Below are 21,009 nucleotides of genomic sequence, written 5' to 3'. Positions count from 1 at the left end.
TTACAAAGCTTTTTTGTTGTACAGAAAGTAAAAAATGCTGTTACAGTCTCGGTGCACCTGGTTGCCATGGACAGTTGACTCACCAGTCACAGCTAGCCATGCTATGCAAGACTTTTACACAAAAAAACCTAACAACATACAATTTTGTTGGGGCAAAGTCCCCAAGCTTGGTGGTGGATTACAAAGAGGGACTTAAAGGAGGAAGGCAGAATGTCACAGGAACTATTCTTTGGCTCTTTGGGTGGGTGGGTGTCAGTTGTCAAATCCATGAGCATTCCAACCAACACTGAACAGTTCTGTTTTTGCAGCTTATCTGGGACCTTCATCATCTTCTCCACCATCATCCATTTCTCTCTTCCTTTTTTTACCTTTCCATCTTTCTTCCTCCTCTTCCTCCTCATCTTCTTCATCTTTATCTACCTCTCCATGGTGCCCAAATTCTTCTTCCTCCCCACTGACTCCATCTTCTTCCCCTTCTACATCTTCCTCTTCATCTTCTTCATCAGATTCTTCCTCCTCACCATCCTTTTCCTGCCCGTCTTCCTCATCTTCTCCTTCTTCATCCACACCATCCACCTCCACATCCGAGTTGGGGGCTTCCTGGTCTTTTTGATGATAGCCATCCGGATAGGTCAGCTGGGGCAGGAGCCAGAACACACTTTCTCGGTAGCCATTCAGGTTATTGACCTCACAGTTAAATAGATCCAGGCTTTTCAGACAATCTGACTTTTTCTTCTTGGAAGTTAGGAGGGCTTTGGGGGATAGTTTGGATGGTCCAGGTCTCTTAATAAAGGTGGTCAAGGGTGTTTGAATTGATGCCTTCTTTGTCTCTCGATTAATGTCCCCAAGGTTCCAAGGTGCTGATGTCTTCAGTTTATTTCCCCTTAAATTTAGATTTCTGAGATTTGGAAGTTTTTCTGCTAATATATCCAGACCTCCAAGGATTCTGTTGTCACTGAGCTCAAGCTTTTTCAGTTTAGGTAGCTTGGGGAGTTTTGAAACTGAAATCAAGTCTACATTTATTAAACAGAGGAACTTAGTCACAAATTCAGCAGTTAAGCCCTCAATTTTTCCATCATTTGATTTGCAATTGTCCAAGACAAGTTCTCGAACCCGCCAAGGGGCCAGCTGTGCCAGCTCGGCAGAGAGGATCCAGGAGCCCGAGGCAGCCCCACACCCAGAGTCACAGTGTCCCAAGAGCACGGCCTGCCACACAGGCCGTACTGAGCAGCGTGCCTGCTAGGGGACTTAGCTGCAGGTGGGGAGTGTGGGCAGCCGATTTCAAGGTATTTCTTCCTTTTAGAACAAATCCTGTGTTCAAACTCTTCGTAAAAAGAGAGTTTCTCGTTTCTTGAAACAGTGTCAGCTCCTGTCATGGCAGAAGGACAGACCAGTAATTAGACTAGTTCTCTTGGCATCATAAAACTCTTCAGCAGAAGGGAGCCATCACTCTCGGTGGCATGGGGTAGCCACTCTTAGTCGGCATTTATTCACTGAGGAAAACTTGAGTGCTTTGTTTGGAAGCAGGAAGCAGGCCCAGTGTTGGACACCAGCCTGTTTGAACTGCATAGTATATTGTTATGGTTTACACTAATTAATGTGCACTCGCTGCATACCTGCTGGGTGCCAGGCAGGGTACTGGCACTGAGGATGTGGAGGAAAAGCATCCTTGAGGGACTCTTGAGGCAGAAGAGAGCTGGGGGCTGGGCTGGATGGAGCTCTGAGAGAGAGGCCAGGCCTGGTGTTTTTGTGGAGGGAGGTGGGGGCGTGGGCTCCCAGTGCCGTGGGCAGGAAGCGGCATCCACGCTGCACGTCAGATGCTGCAGAGTGTGGAGTCAAGAAGTCAGCGGTGGCGCCCCAGGCTGTCAGAGCAGCACCTGCAGAGCAGCCATGCCTCCCCAGCACACTCTGCCTCCAAAGTGCTGCCCACAGGGGGTGCTGCAGAGGCGTGAGGCAGAGCTAAAGACAAGAGCCAGGCCTGGCCCAGCACAGGAACCAGGGCTGTCTGGAGACAGCCTGGAGCTATTCCAGGATCTGATGTGGGTGACGGTGGCCTGGGCTGCTGCGTCAGGGAGCCTTGTGAGGATGTGAGCTCATGCAGTGGCAGGGGCTGGACAAGAGGTTCTGGGCTGGGGAGACCCCGAGGACGCCAAGTGGAAGGACACAGAGACAGTGAGGGACAAATCCAGGAAGACCGTGCACTCTCTAGTTGGGGGTGATCGCTGGTAGGTGAGACAGGAACCCCAGAGGAGGGGCAAGGGTGAGAGCAAGCTTAGCTTCTGCGTGTGGCTCTGAATTTACCTTCTCCTGGTTCACCTCCAGAACGGCTCAGCGTTTACAGCTCCAGTCAGCTGGGGATGGAAGAGGCTCCTTGGTGCCCTTTGGGGAAACCGGCTGCCCCAAGTCTCGCACCTCCTTTTTACCTTCTGCGCCTGTTGTCCTGGCATCTCCACCCCGCACCTTCCTCACCACTTGGGCAGTTACAGAGCCACCCTTGTCTTGGCCCCTCTGCCCACAGCTTCTTTCCTGTTTGTACATTCAGAAGTGCAGAGGTCCTGGCACGATCCGCTTTGTCATCTGTACCCTTCTTGGCACCTGCTGCATGTGGGTACCAGGCTGGCTACTATGTGACCTGCAGAAGGAGTGCCTGCCATTTGGGCACTTAGTGAGGGAAGAGACAAGGCACAAGCACCCAGGTAGCCTCGTCCCCAAGGGCCAGTGATGCAGAAGGAAATTTGCCTTGAGAATATGGAGTGGGTGTGGTTCAGAGCCTGTGGGCTGGGCGAGGGAACCAGGGGCTTACTGCCAAGAGCCCTTGGGGGAGCCCAGTCCAGGAGGGTCTCTGTGGGTGAACTCAGGAGCCCACTGCTGGGGCATCTCCACCAGGGGGGCAGGGTAGGAGTGTGGTGCCTTGGAGGAAGGAAGCAACAGAATCACCGGTTCTCAAAAATAATCACTGTTCCTCCTGCCTTTTTAAGACCTTAGAGTCTTCGATCCAGGGCCTCCGGATAATGTGAAGCTGTGTGAGCCTCCACCATCCAGCATGAGAAACATGGCTGACTGCAGCTCTGCCATTTGCATGGTGGTGAGGAAAGCCGGCCCCAGGAAACACTGTAAACACATATCGCGCGACTATTGTGTTTTTGTTTGAATATAATTGGTGAAAATGTTGGTTTTTTAAAGGCAACAGTGGTTTTCTTTTTGTTTGTTTGTTTTGTTTTTTTGTTTTTGCTATTTCATTCCATTCTTGACCAAAGCTTCTCTTTAAGTAGTTTATTATGGAAAGTTGTCACACTAACTTAAAGGAAAGAGGGAAGGAGGTATGTAAATTGTCTGCTAGAAAATTAAATAAAAAATCCCGAATGTGTTTTTGGTTTTGTTTCCTTATACTGTTTCCATGTTTAATAGAAAAATATGGATAAGTTCTTCATTAGATTAGTTTGGTTTTAGGGTACTTAGTTAGAGTTCAGTTTCTTACATTGCATCATCCTACATACTCTAACCATTGACCGAGGGGCAGAACCCTTTATTGAACACTCTCTCCGCATCATAATGCTTTTGCAAAGTAGGTGCCCTGCACTTCCCAACTGAGCAACAGAGCAGCTGGCTCCTCTGAGCAGCCAGCCTCATGGGAGCCTGCCCCTGGGGACTCCGAGGTTCAATGTCCAGACTCTGCCCTGTGCCCACAGTGGGGCAGCTCACTTGTATTAGGGACAGTATCATCTTAGAGATTATTATGCCTGAGCCAAGTTCTTTTCATCCTAATTAGATGTGACATTTGATGTTGCAAGTTTGAGAATCTTATGGAGTACAAGTATAAATAAGTAACAAAATAAATAAACACGAACTAGGTCTCAGCCTCTCCACATGTTGAGCCTGGCCACATTCTTGATCTCCCTGCTCAGAACAGTGATTCTAGCAGCTCTCTAGGGTGCTGGTAAAATGTCTGTCAAAGGACATGATATTTGTCAAAGACTCATTTTGCCCTTTTGGTAACTCATGGGAAGACTTATTATCTCCAAGAAAGAGTCTAATGCCAGAGGTGTCGGCATGGTGGCCCTGCCCCATCCCCTGTGCTGTAGAGCCCTCTCTGCACCCCAGTGGCAGGAGCTCTTTTGTGCACATGTGTTTGCACAGGGTGCATCAGTCAGGCTGTCATTATGGGGGGGGTAGACAAAACCTGGCCCGAAACAGGAATGAACTCTAAATTTCCTTCTGGTTTCACAATATGATACGGTTTGACCAGCCAAGATTTTTAGTGAAACAGTGTACCCCATGAAAGAATCAACAACCAAAAAAAAAAACAAAATTTACTTAAACTCCAGAAAAATAGTAGACACATAGTTATTTTGGATTTTTTTTTTTTTAACCCACACCCAGGGGAAAAGATCTCCCCAGTCCCAGCAGCCAAATGCCCTCAGTGCTGGCAGTCCGCCCTCTGATCTGAGGGTTCTGAACCCCTGGGTCCTGTGTCCACAATGGGCCACATATGTGATGGGGATCCCATTCCGTTATAATGGAGCTGAAAAATTCCTGTTGTCTAGTGACATCGTGGCATTGTAAGGTGGTAGTGCCATGCTGTGGTGAAGCTGGTGCAGACAGACCTACTCCACCACCAGCTGTGTCAGAGTATGACTGGTACAATTATGTAGAGTACATAATACGTGATAATGATAATAAAAAAAACTTTATGTACTGCTTTATGTATGTGCTATGCTTATATTTTATTGTTTATTTATTTGTTTAATATTATTAGGGGTTTTTTTTGGGCGGGGGGTTGTGGTAACTGGGGATTGAACCCAGGACCTCAAGTGGGCTAGGTAGGCACTCTGCCACTCAGTGACATCCCTGGCCCTTTTTAATTTATTATTTTGAGATAGGGTCTTGCTGAGTGGCCCCAAACTCTCAATCTTCCTGCCTCAGCCTTCTGAGTGGCTGGGATTACAGGTGTGCACCACCATGCCCAGCTTTATTGTTATTTTAGAGTATTTTCCTACTTTAAAAAAAATAATAATTTACTGTAGAAACCGTATGCCACGTTACACCAGCAGCCGTCAGCAAGCAGTCTGACACATCTCATCTCCCGTGTCTCTTGCATGCATCAAGAGACCACATCCAGTGATTGATGCATACCACCCAGGTTTGTGTAAATTCACTCACATTTGCACAACAGAGTCACCTAGTGCTACATGTCTTATTTTTTGTTTTCTGGTACCGGGGACTTAATTCAGGGGTGCTCGACCACTGAGCTACCTCCCCAGCCCTTTTAATGTTTTGAGACAGTCTTGCTAAATTGCTGAGGCTGGCCTTGCACTTGTGATCCTCCTGCCTCAGCCTCCCCCGGTAGCTGGGATTAGAGGCATGTGCCACCATGCTCAGCCTAATGGTGCATTCTGTGTATCTTGTCATTAAGTGACACATGACTATACATCTTAGTGTGAGTGTGATTTTTTTTTTTTTTTTTTGAAGCTTGAAAACCACTAATATAGAATTAGGGGGCTGGGGAGATAGCTCAGTTGGTAGAGTGCTTGCCTCGCAAGCACAAGGCCCTGGGTTCAATCCCCAGCACCGCAAAAAAAAAAAAAGAATTAGGAACAAGAAGGTCCCTGAGGAAAGGTGTGTAAGTTATACCTTAAATGCAGCACATTACTGGAAAAACAGCTTACTCTACCAGGACACCAAAGAAAGCAGTCAGCATTGACTACCCACAACCACCATGACTATACTGTTATCTCCACATTTTGTAAATGACAAAACTCAAGCACTGAGAGGGGAATGACCAGTTTCTGTAGTGCCCCAATGGTAACTCCTAAGCATGTTCCCTACTGGGCAGGAGCAAGGAGTGGAGATGCTATAGTAGCCACCTGGTCAGCTCACCCAAGCTCAGAAATGGGAAGATGTCACTGGAACTCAGGGGAGAGGAACCCTCTTGACAGTACTTTAAGGGAACTGCACTGACACATAAGTCTCTGGTGGAAGACTGAAACCTCTGTGGGCCTCAGCTTCTGTGGACATGTCCTTGGGACCTTTGGAGGGGACTTAGAAGTTTCCCCACTTCTCTCCTACTAACAGTTATCTGGTGATGGATCCTTCGGCCTCAGGGAAAGGGACCCATAGTACCCAATCTGGGTTGGACATGTCCTTGTTCTGGCCAAAAGAAACAAAAAGGATATTGTGCTGGAAGCTCCTGGGAAAGGTTTTCCTCCCCCCACCTATCCACCCCCTGCCTACAGTCAGCCTGTGACCAAGAGGCCCCAAGGCTAATACAGGGAGGAGGAGGGGACAGAGTCAGCAAGAATCTTGACCCACCCAGAGACCCGGCACCAGCTCAGGCTGCCTTCCTCCAAATCAACTGGGTGTGTGGCTGCATTTCTTGGAAACCTGAGATCAGAAAAGAAAGGGGAGTGTAGCATCTTCATCCCAGGGCACCACACGAAGATTCCAGGAAGAAGCAGAAAGCTGTCCAAGTTGTTCTCGGAACTCCAGATGAAACTCCTCCATCCCCAAGCTCCCCTACCCCAAGGAGCTGCTTCACTTACAGGCTTAGAAAACAACCCCCCCCCCCCCACACACACACGGAGCCATTTCAAATAGAAGGTTTTCCTCCCCCCACCTACCCACCCACCCTCTGCCTACAGTCAGCCGTCACACTGCAGTCGAGCTTGCTCCCCCATTCTTTGGCCTTCCCGCCATGCTGCAGGCCTATGGGTGGGTGGACAGGGCAGATCAGCTTCATTTCACAGATGCAAAACTGAAGCACAGCAAGACTGACTTGCCTGAGGCTACACTTCCAGTTAAGTAGCAGAATCAGAATCGGATTGTTTCTAATCATTTATTCACTTCTGATCACTTATTAATTCATTCTGCAGACAGGTATTGAGTGACGCCTCTACACAGGCTCTAGCCAGCACTGGGGATGGAACAGTGGACAACAAAAACACAGTTGCTGCACTTGGGGACTTTATGAGTCTTCTCATTCAATCAGGCTTGTGCTTTCACATTAGGAGAAAGGAGTCTCTATGCAGGTTGGTTAGGATGCTGCTGGTAATGGGTAGCAGAAAAATTCAGTGCAAACAGCTTAAAAATTAAGCCAATTACTTGGACTCAGGCTGAGCAATTGGGTTGACCAGATTGTTTATCCCGATTCTTCCCACTCTGAACTTTCCCTGATCAGCTTCTACTGCACTTTCTGTCCAGACTCAAGTAGCTCACCCAGAAGGGGCTTCTTTGCCTTGGATCATCCTCCAAAGTCCTGGGCTTTCCTTCAACTGGGTCATGTTAAGTCAGGCACGGAGGAAGGGAGACACCACAAGCTGATGGCGTTAGACCACTCAGGGCCTCCTGGGCTCATTCCCTGGGCATCTGTGGAGCTGCAGAGGGGTAGAATGGAATCCATGGAAACAACTAGAGAGTCACTCTGCATTAAATTGCAATGTCCCATGGGAAGCGGGCTGCTGGTACAGAGCACTTGAAACTGCCAAAGAGCAGCCAGAGCCGGGACCTGGATCACAGCTCCCCCACATCTCGAAAATTTTCACTGTCAAGATGACCTTAGCCCAAGTTCACTGGGCATGGACAGTGCTCACCATGGGAAAGTGCTCCACTTGTATTAACACATGGGGTCCTTCAAGCCACTACTCGGGAGAAGAGGGGTCTCTGTAAATGGGAGCCCAGAATGATGACACGAGATGCTGTTGGGAGTCGAGGGGACACCTCCAGTGGTGGTGGGGGTGAACAAAGTGACCTCAGCGACACTGGGCTACCTCCTGTAGGATGAACCCAGGTTGGCAGGTGAAGACAGGTGGGGAAAAGTTCTAGGTAGACGGAACAGCATGTGTCAAAGCTCTAAGACTTGACAGGGTGAGGGTCTGGCTGCCCACCTCCTGAGAACCGTGAAGCCCCCACACTTGGTTTCGAGTTCTGAAGAGTAGTTTTCACCGGGGTTTCCACCTACCTGGCCACATCTGCACTCATGAGGTCGGGGCTCAAGGACCTCTGGGGACCACCAGGCCTAACACACCAAATCAGGTGGCTGGGAGGCCAACCAGATGCAGCAAAGACCTGAAGTGGGCTGTGGTGGCACGGAGGGCAGGAAGTCGCTGGTGGTGGGTGGCCAGTGTGCATCCCTGCAGGGAACCAGCACCCCTGTTCTATGGCGAGGACTGGTCACGCCCTCGCTGCCTGCACCCGAGCAGGACCTGCACGTGACCCCAGGGGCACCTGGGCTCCCAGGGACAGAGCACTGGGGACAGAGGACGCAGGGGTTCGCCCTGCAGCACGTGCGCACGGAGCTCGCCATCCCGGCGCGGCGCTCCCCGCGAGGGCAGCAGCCCGGGTGACCGCCTCTCTCCCGCCTCAGTTTCCCCGCCCAGAGGCAGTGAGCGGCGGCGGCGCGCGATTTCCGGGCACATCTAGGGCTCGGAGGTCAGTGCGGATGGTGGCGGCCCCCAGCCCGGAGGGTGGGCGGGGCCTGGATCTCGCGCCCCCGCCCCAGGTCCCCGCCCCAGGTCCCCGCCCCGGTCCCCGCGGAGCGGAGCCGCGAGGCCCCGCCCCCCGCCCACGAGGAAGTGGCCGCGGCGCTGCGCGGGGCCCGGAGCCGGCTCGGCGCGTCGACTGCCCAGAGTCCGCGGCCGCGGCGGCCCGAGGTGAGGGGCGCGGGCCGGGCGCGCGGCTTGGGGTCGGGGCAGCCGGGAGGTGCGGGCGCGGCAACGCGGGGCGCGGCCCGACGGTGCGGGGCGACGAGAGCCAGCGGGGCTGCCCGCAGGTGCGGGGGCGCGGGGTGCGCCCGAGGGCGGCTGGCGGGGCCCGGCGGAGTGGGGCCCGGGGAAGGAACGCGGGGCGCCCCGCACGCCAGGCCCCGCGGGCGGTCCCGCTCCCGGCCCCCGCCTCCCGCTCGGCCCCTCGGGGTGTCGCCGTCACCCCGATTCTGCGGGCCCGCGGGGCCCCACGCCCAGCCACTTCCCCTGCATCCCCCAGCCTTCCGGGTTGCTGCGGCCGGGAAATGAGCTGGCGGCCCCGCCACGCCCCGGCCGCCGCCGCGGGGTCCTGGTCCGAGGGGTCGGGACCGGGCGGGGGTCCTGGCGAGCGATCCAGGCGGCCCCTCCTTGCGGGAGGCGCAGGAGCGCGGCCAGGGCCCGCGGGCGGTGACAAGAGTCCTGGCAGACCAGAGCCCAGGGCCGCCCCAGGAAGGCTGGACCCCGGCTCCTGGGGCCGGGCCCGGTGCGCCGGAGGCTGAGTAGCCTCAGGGCCCCCGGTCAGAGTGCCAGCTCCTGCTCCTCGGCCCCCGCCCGCGGAGAGCCCCCCAACCTCTGTGCGCCTCAACTTTCCCTATCCGGACAGTGGGGACCTCTCACTCTGCGAGGCTGAAGCGGGAGAATGTGTGTAAGTCACTTGGCCGAGCGCCAGGCGCCTAGGGCTCATGAATGTGTGTATTGTTGCCATTAGGAAGCCTGCAGTCTGTTCCCGTGTGTCCGTCTGCTCCGATAGACCCGACCTTGGGGACTCGGAGTCCAGTCCTAGCTGTGCCAGTTGAGGAACTGTGTGACTTTGAGGGGATCTTTGCTTTTATCTGAGCCTGTTTGCTCATGTACAGAATAAAGAGAAAATAAAACTTCTCAGGCTTGCTTCCGGGGTAGAATAGAGAATGTGTAAGTTCTGGGTAAACTCCAGTCTCTGACTGATGCCAGTCGGGTTTGTTTCCTCATTATGTCTTTGTACATAATTGGTGGGTCTTTTCTAATAGTTAAGTAGCATTCCAGTGTGTTTTTTTGTTTTGTTTTTGTGTTATCTTTTGCAGTGGTGGGGATGGAACCCAGGGCTTCACGCTTGCTAGTTAAGAGCTCTACCACTGAACCACTGAGCTTTATCCCCAGCCTCCCAACATGTTACTATCACAATTTCCTCTTTTATCTTTGTAGTCATCTGGATTTTTCCACCTTGTTACTAATATCAAGAGGGTTTTAATGAGCATGTTTAAGGGGGGAAACAAAGAAGATTGGCGACAGTACCAGAATGGATGTGACTCAAGATTGTCAACAATTTTTAAGTCCCTGCTGTGTTCTTGTGTTCATTCCTCACACAGTTGTTGAATTCAGTTTATCAGTCTCTTCAGAAAGACCAAACTAATTAGCAACAAATGAGAGAATTTCTCCACAGCCCTGCCAGCATTGAGTTTTATGTGTTTTGGGGTTTTGTTTTGTTTTCATTATTTTAATTGGTGCTTTGTGGTGCCTTATAATTGTTTTAGTCTGTTTCTTGACTTTGCCTGGCTTGTAAGACTTCAAGAGCAGAGTCAGGGAGGAGGGATTGGGGGTAGCAAAGGCTGCTCACACCACCCAGGCTCCTACCCACAACAGGAAGTTGAGTAACACTAAGCACCCTGAGCAAAATGGCTTGCTGGCAATTCCCTCCAAGTGCCTGAGCTGGGCGGGGACTTCCTGGAGTGCCTCTAAAGCCAAGGTCCTTGCTCCAGGCAGCTCCTGCTTAGTTTAGCCTCAAATACAGCCAGACCTCTGGATTCAGGGAAACCTAGCAGAACCAGGCAAGAAAGGACCACAGACTGTGCTGGATAAAGATAGGGTGGAAGGTTGACTTGAGGACACCCAGCCAGTCTGGAGAGAGCCAGAATTTAAACCCAGCACTATAAGGAAGAAGCACTGAGGCCAGACAGCCTGAGGCTTTGCCCATCTTACTTTGGAGGAGAGAGGATCCTCTAGATGGGAGGTTTCCAAGTTTTTCTAACCATTGGCTCCACTGGGAGAAATATTTTGAGTACATACCCTCAAATTTCTACAAAAATTTCTACAAATCACGGAACATCCACACGCTATTGAAGTAATACAGCATATTCCTTAGATTCCAAGACAGACATCAGAAAAATGATGATGCAGTTCATTCGTAGGCCACTTTCCTGGAATATTTATGGAGCACCTACCATGTCCAGGCCCCTATTCCATGCTGGGGACATCTCGGTGAAAAAAACGCATACCCACTCTTGGAACTTCTGTTCAAGTACAGGATAAGTAATAAGAAAAAAAAAAAAAAAAAAAAGGCGGGGGTTTTCTTGGGTAAGATGGTACACTCCTGTAGTCCCAGCACTTGGAAGGCTGAGACAGGAGGATCACTTGAGCCCACAAGTTCAAGGTCAGTTTGGGCAACATAGTGAAACACTGTGTTTTGAGTGGCATTTGCAGGGGACAGTGCACATGTTCGGCAAGTGCTCTACCACTGAGCCATATTCCAAGTCTGAGACCTCATGTTAAAAAATTTTTTTTCACACCCCAGTGGGTGGTCTTTGGTACCCCCTGAATAGAAACCCCTACCCCACATTGGAGATCCAAAGCCCCTACATTCCTGCAGGGAATTGCGAGGGTCTCCTGAGCACAGCCCCACTGCCCTCCTCCCTCCCCGGGCCCACCCAGCTTCGGTCTGCTGGTACTGGGCCCCTGATCCTGCCAGGAGACCCAACCCCAGGGTGGCTTGAAGCCAGCAGAGGAGGGCAAGGACTTTGGCCCACTCCCCCCAGCCTCACTGTTTCCAGGGTGATGAGGGAACACAGAGCACCACATGTGGACTCTTGGTCCCAATGCCACCCCCCAGGGTCCCCTTCTCTCATGTTCCTCAACTGTCAGAGACTTAACTGGCTCTCATGGCCACAACATCAAGGGGATCGGAGAGACTGTTCCCAGCCAGCCTCTTCCACCAGGGGCAGTGCTAAGGCCTGGCATCCGTGCACTGGGGTGAAGCAGGCCCAGTTGGGTTTCCCTGTAAGTTTTTTGCAGCCAGGTGGGCGGCAAGCAGAAGGCGTTTGGTAGTTAGAGGTTTTCCTGGGAATGATTAAGTCAAAGTCCTGAGGCAGGGTGGTGGGCTGTGAAGGCTGATTCCTGGGTCTGACCAGAGCCCCAAGGCTGACTGCCTCTTGGGGCCCCCACTTCCTCAGTGGGAAGATAAAGGGGTTGGGAGTACTTGCGGGCCCTGTCAGTTTCAGTTGCTTTGCAGAAGTTATAAAAAGGGGGAAATGAGTCTTCCTCTCTCTTGCCCTCCTTCACCCTTCTTCCCTGCCCCCTTCAAGGTCTGAATTCATGCTAGAGTGTGATTGGCTGATAGGTGTGGCTTGAACCTCCCTCCCTGTCTGTCACACTGCCTGTGGCCAACTTCACCAGCACCTCCCCCATCAGCCTCGGGGTTCCAGGAAACAGGGTCAGGGTTCCCCAGGTCCTCCTGCTGCATTGCTCACTGGGACATGGGGTGGCTGCTGATGGGAGTGGCCACTCCATCTTCACAGCCAGGACAAAGAAGTGCCTGGGCCCATGAGGAGTGTCACAGTTGTTGCTAAAAAGTCAGGTCTGCCCACTAGCTCAGGGTCCCCCAAGTTCGGTTTCTAGGCCCCCACACAGGGCTGGGGAGATAGCTCGGTAGAGTGCTCGCCTCACAAGCACAAGGCCCTGGGTTCAATCCCCAGCACCGCAAAAAAAAGAGTGAAGGAGAATTTTCGTCCTTTCCTAGTCACATCTCTAGGCCCCCACACAGTCTGCAGCCCCAGCTTCTTTTTGCTCCTACTGAAGCGGTGGAAGCTGACATTGTCCACTGGAGGCCAGGAGTCAGCCTGAGCCTGGCCTTAGCCCTGCCTCTGCCCCACCGATGACCCAGACCATGGAGCGGGGGCAGATGAGCAACTTGGTCAGTCTCAAGCTTCCCTCCCCTTAGTCTTGTCACCTGGCATGGGCAGTGATGGCCCAAACCTGGGCCACCCCGGAAGTACTCAGGGAAATCCCCGTCAGGCCTCCTGACCTAGCCCAGGGCTCTGAGGCGGCACTTCAGGCAGGGGCCTTGCCTTACACAAGAGGCCTTGGGAGAGAGATTAGCGGGGCAGCTGTGCTGGGGCCATGTTCCTGCTCCATGTAAGGCTCAGTGTGCACGTGGACGGTGCCTGTGGCAGTGCCCTCAATCGTGTGTGTGCACATGGGTGGCCTGTCCACCTTCTCTGCCCCTGTTAACTGAGGACCCACTTGAGGCCCTGTTTCAGGCATGGAGGGAATAGAGACACCATAAAGATGCACACACTTCTGTGTCTTATTCTGGTTGAAGAACTTTCCAGAACGTCCTGTTGTACTTAAAAACGGGCGTGGCCAGGCGTGGTGGCACATGCCTGTAGTCTAGTGGCTCAGGAGGCTGAGGCAGGAGAATTACAGTTCAAAGCTAGCCTCGGCGACTTAGTGAGGCTCTTAGCAACTCAGCAAGACCCTGTCTCAAAAAGGGGGGTGCTGGGAATGTGATTCAGTGGTCAAGCACCCCAGGGTCCAATCCCTGATACCAAAAAAGAAAAGAAAAAGAACAGAGGATGCATCTGGGTGGGCAGGCCAGGCAGGGCAGGCAGGGCCCGCCAGGCAGTGAGCTGCGGGGCAGCGGGCCGGGCGCCACTGACCCAGACTTGAATGGCAGGGCATGCGGGGGCTGCTGATGGCGGTAGAGCTGCTCCATCTTCACAAGCAGGATAGAGAGGTGTGAATGGCAGTGGCAAGTGTAAGCAGAGAACCCAGGGAACAGTGTCCTCTGTGTCCCAGGATCAGCCTCCGGCCTGGCTGGGGACACTGACTCTTCAGTGGATAAACCAAGGCTAGGTGCCATCACATCCATTATGGACCAAGAGGGCCATGTCTTGAACACCCTCTGGTGCCAGGTGTGGTATATCATATGTCACCCTCTCGACACCTCTGGGGAGGCGAGGTTCCTGTTTCCACCCTAAAGCTGAAGCAGATTCTGAGAGGGTGAGAGATGTTCCCGGGGCCACACAGCTAGCACATAGGAGTGCCTGGGGCTCCTCTACTCCCAGGCCCCTGCGGCTCTGAGCTGAGTCCAGGAGGTGGGCAGAGAGTGGGTTTGCAGAAGTGACAGTCTCTTTGGGTCTTTTGGACTTGTACACCTTGGCTGGGCAGCACAGGAGTGGCTTAGGGCAGCACAGAGAACGTTCCAGTTGGGCAGAACTGGCCTTGAAGGGCTAGATGGGAGGCCCCACGTTGGCCAGGGGCGGCACCCTGCAGAGGCAGGGGGGATGACTAGGCAGCAGGAAAGAGCTGGTACGAGCTGGGAGCAGCGGTGAGGGGAGAGCCAGGGTTGTGCCTCCCACCCTCCGTGGTTCCTCTGAAGCTCTGACGGCTGGGAATGGTCGGTGGGGCCTGAGCTGCCCCTGCCACAGTGTCACTGGCAGTGATGGAGGCTGGTCTCGGGGGCTGCATTCCCTCCCTCCCTCCTCCAGGCACCCCACTGCCCCTATTTCCTCCTCCACCTTTACAGGTAGGCCACCCTGGGGTCTCTCTAAAACCCCACCACCCAGGCCTGCACCTTCTACAGCCCGAGTATAGCAAGTGAATGTCTGTCCACCTCTGCTCCACCCATGGGCCCCTGGGCTCCAGGCATGGAGGGCCAGCCCGCTGCATGCTGGGAGGCTTACAGGATTGCTGCATTCCATCTTCACCTGCACCTTATGGTGGGAGAGTGGAGGGTCAGCCCACGAGGCACAGCTCACCTGCGCTGGGTCTGTCTGGCTCAGGTCCCAGCACACCCCACTCACAACCCCATCTTTATCTGCAGGTCCTCTCCCCAGCCCCGCCCATCCCACTCTTTGTTCCCTGGAGCCAGAGACATCCAGTGACACCTGCCGTCTTAGGGGGAGGGAAACTGAGGCTCCAGGTTAGGAAGCCCCGTGCCAGGCCTGTCAGGAGACATGGGTGGGCTCTGCCATCCTTCCCTGCAAACTGCTGCCCCTCTGAAACTGGGGTGGCCTTCCCACTACAGACCCCATGGGGTCACGTGGAGCCTGGTCTCTGGGCAGCAGAGCTGACTTGCATTCTTTCCCTCTCTTGGGTGCAGGAGCTGAGCCATGGCCTACCACAGCTTCCTGGTGGAGCCCATCAGCTGCCACGCCTGGAACAAGGATCGCACCCGTGAGTGCCCGCTGGGAGTGCCCCCCCACCCTGGGCCCTTTGTGCTGAGGGAGGTGCTGGAGGGAAGGGGGAAGAGCTCAGGGCCCAGGGGTGTGGCACGGGCCAGCCAGGCCCTGCTGTAGGTGCTGGCATGCGTGGGCGAAGGGTGGGAGGTGGGCTAAGACAGGACACAACAGCTTGGGCCTCTTGAGGAAAGGTGAGAGGGCAGGAAATGAAGCTGGGGGCCTTAGGAGGGAGGCTGTGAAAGGGTGAAAAGACAAGACCTTCTGAGCAAGTGGCACTGAAGCCAGGGTGGGGCAGGGTAGGAACCAAGGTGTCAGGAGTGGCTGGGAAACTGGCTGGAATGGGGGTCAGGGAGCAGTAGCAGGGCAGCCCCCCCAGAGCAGCAGGACGGGAAGAGGGCCTGGGTTGTGAGACTGTGGGAGGGGCTGCCAGACCAAGAAGGGTGGGAGGGTGCTCAGCAAGGCCTGAGGGGCTTCAGGGGACCCCACTGAAGTGAAGAGAACTGTCGTGAAGGGTGAAGCGAAGGGTGTTCCTGATGGAGGGGAGTCGCAGGGAGGGTGCTGGGCACCCATGCTTCCTTCCCCTCGCTGAGCCTTTCCTGCTGCCTCTGCAGAGATCGCCATCTGCCCCAACAACCACGAGGTGCACATCTACGAGAAGAGCGGGACCAGGTGGGCCAAGGTGCATGAGCTCAAGGAGCACAACGGGCAGGTGACAGGTGGGTCAGGACTGCTGAGGGGATGGAGTGCTGGCCATGGTCATATACCCACTCACTGACTCAGGCAGGACAGATTGGGTTGCAGGGAACACAGTCCTGCTTCAAACTGGCTTAGGCTGTAAAGGAATTATGTTGGCTCATGTTACTGAGAAACTCAAGGTTTGTGGGTTCAGGAGAGGCTTGATCCAGCAGCTCAGTTCTCACTGAGAAGCAGTTTTTTTTTCTCTCTTGGCTTTGCTTTCAAGCTTGTGTGGTGATACCCTGGGAAAGCTATCATACCCCTAATAAGCCCTAGTAGCAACCCTAGTCTCTCCACATAACACTGGACTTCAGTAAAAAGTGCAGGTTGTGGCTTTGAGCCCCTCCTGTGGCCACTGTAGAGCTAGCTCAGCTTGGTGGCTTCAGTCTGGTGTTCCCTTCATCCTTCACAGGTATTGACTGGGCCCCTGAGAGTAACCGCATTGTGACCTGTGGCACAGACCGCAATGCCTACGTGTGGACACTGAAGGGCCGCAGCTGGAAGCCCACTCTCGTCATCTTGCGCATCAACCGTGCAGCTCGTTGTGTGCGCTGGGCCCCCAATGAAAACAAGTTTGCGGTGGGCAGCGGCTCCCGTGTCATCTCCATCTGTTATTTCGAGCAAGAGAACGACTGGTGCGTGCCTGGGCAGGGACAGCGTGGGCTGGGAGGGACTGGGACTGGCCAAGCCCAGCACTGCAGACCTACGGGCAGCACAAGTCCCCAGAAGGCACAGGATGAGATACTGGGACCCCTGCTCACATGACCCCAGGAAAGTCCATCCTCTAGGTGAGGCAAGGGACTCTGCGGAGTCCCCCAGCCTCAACGTGGCAACAAGGACATAGACCATCCCAGGGCCCACTTTTGGGGGCACCATGCTAATCCATGACTTCCTGACAGCCCCATGAACTGGATCTTTCCCATTATGTAGATGAGCACAGCAAGGCCCTGCAGGAAAGTCACTTGCCCCAGATGCCCAGCCCGTCAGACTGCAGGGTGCCACTCACCAACTCCCAGACCCGGCTTAGTCCTACAGGAGCCCAGCTGGAGTCTAGGAAATCGTAGCTTAAATAACTTTGTGAGGTTAAAAGGATACAAGACAGAATGCCCACCCCAGAGGGGACCCAGCACGTTACTGCCTGCACCAGGCAAGCCCAGGTCCCTCCCACCTAGGACATTGGTGGCCTGCAGGGTGCTGAGGCCTGTGGATGCTCACTACCTGTCCCTCTCCCCGCTGCCCATCTGGCTGCATGTCCAGGTGGGTGTGCAAGCATATCAAGAAGCCCATCCGCTCCACCGTCCTCAGCCTGGACTGGCACCCCAACAATGTGCTCCTGGCTGCTGGCTCCTGTGACTTCAAGTGCAGGTGAGTCTCCTCCCAGGGACCCCAAGTAAAACTGCTGTCCAAAGAATCACCACTGTCTTGTCTACAGCCCCTTAGCTAGATGTGTCCCTTGCCATCTCTGAATATCAGGGTCTTTTGAAGCTCTCCTTTCCTGCCTCAGTATAACCCCCACCCCTGTTGTTTCCTGACTTCCGTCTGAAGATGAGTGGGTGTGCTTATTCACACTAAGGTATGAATGGCTGAGAAGCTAGAAGGAATCTTGCTTCGTTGTCTTAAGGTCTGGAATGTAGTGTCTCCAGTTGCCATTCACTGTTTTTAAATTCTGAGCCCAGCACCTGAATCTGCCTTGGCCACCAAACTCCAGTTCTCCAGCTTCATGCAGATGGCCTGTTCCTCCCATCCCCAGCCCCACTTCTGAATCTCCACTTGGGAAACAGCAAGCACCAGAAGCCACTTCAGAGGCCCTAGGCACAGAAAGGGTGGCCTCCTGTGAGACTGCTGTTTTGCTGGTGGGCGGGGAGCTAGTTTGCCAGCACCCTCTGTCAGGTGGATCAAGAGGAGGTGAATGCTGGGGAGTAGAGAGGAGGGGCATCCCAGGGCTGGCTGTGGAGTGACCAGCATGACAGGACCACCGCCCCTGAGGGCCACATCAGCTGTGGATGGTTAGCTCTCAGGTTAGGTCCCCACAGGCTCTGGGAGACCCTCCCCCACCCCATCTCATTGCACAATGGAGATGTTGAGGCCCAGAGTCATCAAGCATGAAGACACAAGCCATGGAGAGGGAGAGCCAGATCTTGAACACACAAGCTCCTAGCTTGTGCTCTGGCCACTCAGGAGGCCCTCGCCAGCTTGGATCGGGAGAGGGGTCCCTTCTCAGGCTCACTAAACCCAGTTCTCTTCTGCTGGCAGGATCTTCTCCGCCTACATCAAGGAGGTGGAGGAGCGACCAGCGCCCACACCATGGGGCTCCAAGATGCCCTTTGGGGAGCTGATGTTTGAGTCCAGCAGTAGCTGTGGATGGGTACACGGCGTCTGTTTCTCAGCCAGTGGGAGCCGTGTGGCCTGGGTCAGCCATGACAGCACCGTGTGCCTGGCCGATGCCGACAAGAAGATGGCGTGAGTACAGCGGGTGAAGGTGCAGGGCTACGGGCAACCAAGACACAGGCAGGAGGTGGTGCCGGAGGCTAACCTTGCTCTCCCCCTCAGCGTTGCAACCTTGGCCTCTGAGACATTGCCACTGCTGGCCCTCACCTTCATCACCGAAAACAGCCTGGTGGCAGCGGTAAGCAGTGTGGGAGGGAGGGCGTGGCTGGCAGGAGCAGTTCTCCCAGTGAGCCCATGCCACTCTCCGCCCCTTTCCCTTCCCACCTCTTTTCCTTCCCTCTTTTCTTACGCCCGTTTGTATCCATTATTGGACAGAATAGGTTAGGTTATGTTTCATTCACACACACACACACACGCGCAAAAAAAAAAAAAAAAAAAAAAAAAAACCCACACACACACACAAACCAAAAACAGTTGCCCTGGCAAAACAGTAAGGATCTTGCTCTGATTTCATGTGAAATGTGGGTATTGGGGGGGAGGGGGCATCTGAAGGAGGCCTTGTTTCTAAGGTGCTTCGAGAAAAGGGAAGTACAGAATCATACCCTGTATTCTAACATTTCTGTTGCATTTTGTTGATCAATGCGAGTGACAGGAAAGTCAGCGCGTAGGGATGGGGAAGCATGGGCCGACAGGTGTCCAGAAAGGGCACCATGCTCGCTCTCCCTCCTGCCCATAGATCTATCAAGTCCTTTTCCATGTAATGTGGGGGTGCCAGAGGCAGGTCAGGCCTACTCTTTTCTAGGGGAGCATCTAAGCTGCAGGGTCTCTCCTAGAGGTGGTGTAACTGTCTGGGTGGGGCTCTCTGGGGGTCCCAGATTTTCAGCTAGATTCTGGCCTTGCCCTGTGAGAGGACAGTTTCCATATCCATCCCATTTATACACCTGGGGTTGAGGTCTAATTCTTTCTGGCCTGGCCACGCCCCCAAGCTGGAACATCCGCCTTAGGTAGAAGCGCCATCAAAGCCCCATATGGGGCCTGTGATGCTCTCCAGCACCTCGCCTCACCTTTCCTCTGGTGGGTGGAGAATGGGGGCACTGAGCCTGCCCTGGCAGGCACTCCAATAGTAACCCGACCCCACCACAGGGCCACGACTGCTTCCCAGTGCTGTTTACCTACGATGGTGCTGCAGGGACTCTGAACTTTGGTGGGCGGCTGGATGTGCCCAAGCAGAGCTCACAGCGCGGCTTGACAGCCCGTGAGCGCTTCCAGAACCTGGACAAGAAGGCCAGCTCTGAAGGTGGCGCAGGCGCCGGAGCTGGGCTGGACTCACTGCACAAGAACAGCGTCAGGTGAGGGTAGGATGGGGGCAGGGTAAGGGCTGCCAAGAATCAGGTAGAGGTGAAGCCCTGGAGGGTCCCCATCTGGGAAGCAGTTGAGAACTCTTTGGGTTGCACAAAAATACCATAAGGTGGAGGCTGAGCATTTGCCTGGCTCTGCGTTCTCAGATAACTGGAATGCCCTGGAGTGGGGCCTTTGGTTCTCTGGTTTGACTTGGTGTGAGCACTGAGCTTTTTGGGGAGGGTCTATTGCTAGAACCTGGTGGAGCTGAGGGTCCTTCTACAGTCATCTGAGGACCCAATATAGGACGGACCCTCCAAACCCCAAAGCTGCCAGCCATGGGTGAGTCAGGGTGATGGCAACTTTCTGACAGGGGCTATAAGCCCCTGTCTCTGCCTGCTCTTCAAACTAAGCATCTTTGACCAGCGGTCAAGGCTCTTTAGAACCAACCCCATTTCTCTCTTTTCCCATCTGGCAATTTGTCCCCCAAGATGTGCATGTCCCTCTCTGCACCATCCTTGATGTGCCATTCCATCTGCCTGGACTGCTCTCTGCAACTGCTGGTCCCCAAAGCAGATTCCCAGGCCCACCCCCAATCTGTCCCTGGGTGGGCACCCCCATCTTGCACTTGTCTCACAGGAGTTTGGGAGCTCCTGGCACATAGGCTGGGGTTCCCAAGCTCCTTGCCCTCTTTACAGCCAGATCTCAGTGCTCAGTGGGGGCAAGGCCAAGTGCTCACAGTTCTGCACTACAGGCATGGATGGCGGCATGAGCATCTGGGACGTGAAGGTGAGGCCTGCTGCGTCCCAGCCCCCTCCAGGCCCCAGGTTGACCATTCTCCCCTCTCACCGCTTCCTCCTCCCTGGTAGATGCCCTAAAGCACTGGGGGGCTGAGGGGTACAGCAAGGGAGCAAGCAGCCCTTAACCTCTGAGCTTACATGCCCTCTGGCTGGGATTCAAACTCAGGTCTACCCCACTCCAAAGACCAGATTCTGTCCTCTGCTGTGCTGGGGCTGAGGTGGGCATGGATCAGGGCCCTGGACATGGGGTATCTGCAGAACGGCTGAGAACCAGTCTGCCCATTCTGCCTCTTTGCAGAGCCTGGAGTCAGCCCTGAAGGACCTCAAGATAAAATGACCTGTGAGGAATCTACTGTCATCCCAGTGGCTGGGGGGAAGGGGCCAGGAAGGGCTCGGGGAGGTTTTGCTGAATGCTTCTAGGGTACCAGTATGGGCCCCATCGGGTCTGCCCCATCAGAAGGGGAGGGGGTCATAAGGAGCTTTACCTATTCAAGGAACATGTGCCTTTTTCTTAAAGAAATGCTTTCATTTATTGTTAAAAAAGAAAAAAAGCCACCAAAGCACAATGCTGGTCATGAACTGCTTCAGAATATGGAGGTAATAAAAATGCAATTGTGGACATGCTTGCCCGTGTTTGGAAGGAAGGTGGTTTTCCAATGGACGTGAACTGCTTTTCAGTGAAGCTGACAGCTCCCCTTATTTTCTACTAAATGCAGTCCCAGCTCATGTCAGCCCATGACAAAATGAAGTTCGGGTCCCAGAGCTGATGTGTCTGTCGCTAGACCCTGCACTGATGGGCAG

At 54.1% G+C, this 21,009-nt stretch overlaps 3 protein-coding genes across 5 annotated transcripts in view; 2 read left to right on the top strand and 1 right to left on the bottom strand.

Moving 5' to 3' along the window:
* Arpc1a (actin related protein 2/3 complex subunit 1A) overlaps nt 1-3,367 on the top strand; it is a 34,484-nt gene extending 31,117 nt beyond the window's left edge. The window contains exon 10 of the mRNA XM_047533562.1: nt 2,979-3,367. Within this exon, the coding sequence (XP_047389518.1) occupies nt 2,979-3,017 (39 nt within the window). The 3' untranslated portion in view covers nt 3,018-3,367. The remainder of the gene's footprint in view (nt 1-2,978) is intronic.
* Nucleotides 198-1,667, bottom strand: LOC124970614 (acidic leucine-rich nuclear phosphoprotein 32 family member B-like). The gene is made up of 2 exons (XM_047534104.1): nt 1,617-1,667; nt 198-783 (listed from the first exon to the last, which is right to left on the bottom strand). Exons 1-2 carry the CDS (start codon nt 1,665-1,667, stop codon nt 310-312), a joined length of 525 nt encoding a protein of 174 aa, XP_047390060.1. The 3' UTR covers nt 198-309.
* Nucleotides 3,368-8,505: 5,138 nt separating the features above from the next.
* On the top strand, nt 8,506-20,827 carry Arpc1b (actin related protein 2/3 complex subunit 1B). Of its 3 annotated transcripts, none has more exons than XM_047533018.1 (10): nt 8,506-8,645; nt 14,869-14,942; nt 15,559-15,663; nt 16,095-16,317; nt 16,940-17,047; nt 17,936-18,142; nt 18,233-18,308; nt 19,214-19,419; nt 20,111-20,197; nt 20,507-20,827. In XM_047533018.1, exons 2-9 carry the CDS (start codon nt 14,879-14,881, stop codon nt 20,178-20,180), a joined length of 1,059 nt encoding a protein of 352 aa, XP_047388974.1. In that variant the 5' UTR covers nt 8,506-8,645; nt 14,869-14,878; the 3' UTR covers nt 20,181-20,197; nt 20,507-20,827. The 3 variants fall into 3 exon arrangements, with proteins under 3 accessions (XP_047388974.1, XP_047388972.1, XP_047388973.1); XM_047533016.1 differs by having other exon boundaries at nt 8,507-8,645; nt 20,107-20,197; XM_047533017.1 differs by lacking the exon at nt 8,506-8,645 and adding an exon at nt 9,034-9,381 and having other exon boundaries at nt 20,107-20,197.
* Nucleotides 20,828-21,009: the final 182 nt, after the last annotated feature.

The sequence above is a fragment of the Sciurus carolinensis genome, chromosome 18, assembly GCF_902686445.1.
Source record: "Sciurus carolinensis chromosome 18, mSciCar1.2, whole genome shotgun sequence".
Lineage (NCBI taxonomy): Eukaryota > Metazoa > Chordata > Mammalia > Rodentia > Sciuridae > Sciurus > Sciurus carolinensis.
The sequence above is the reverse complement of the archived record's forward strand: the minus strand, read 5'-3'. Positions and strand labels throughout refer to the sequence as shown.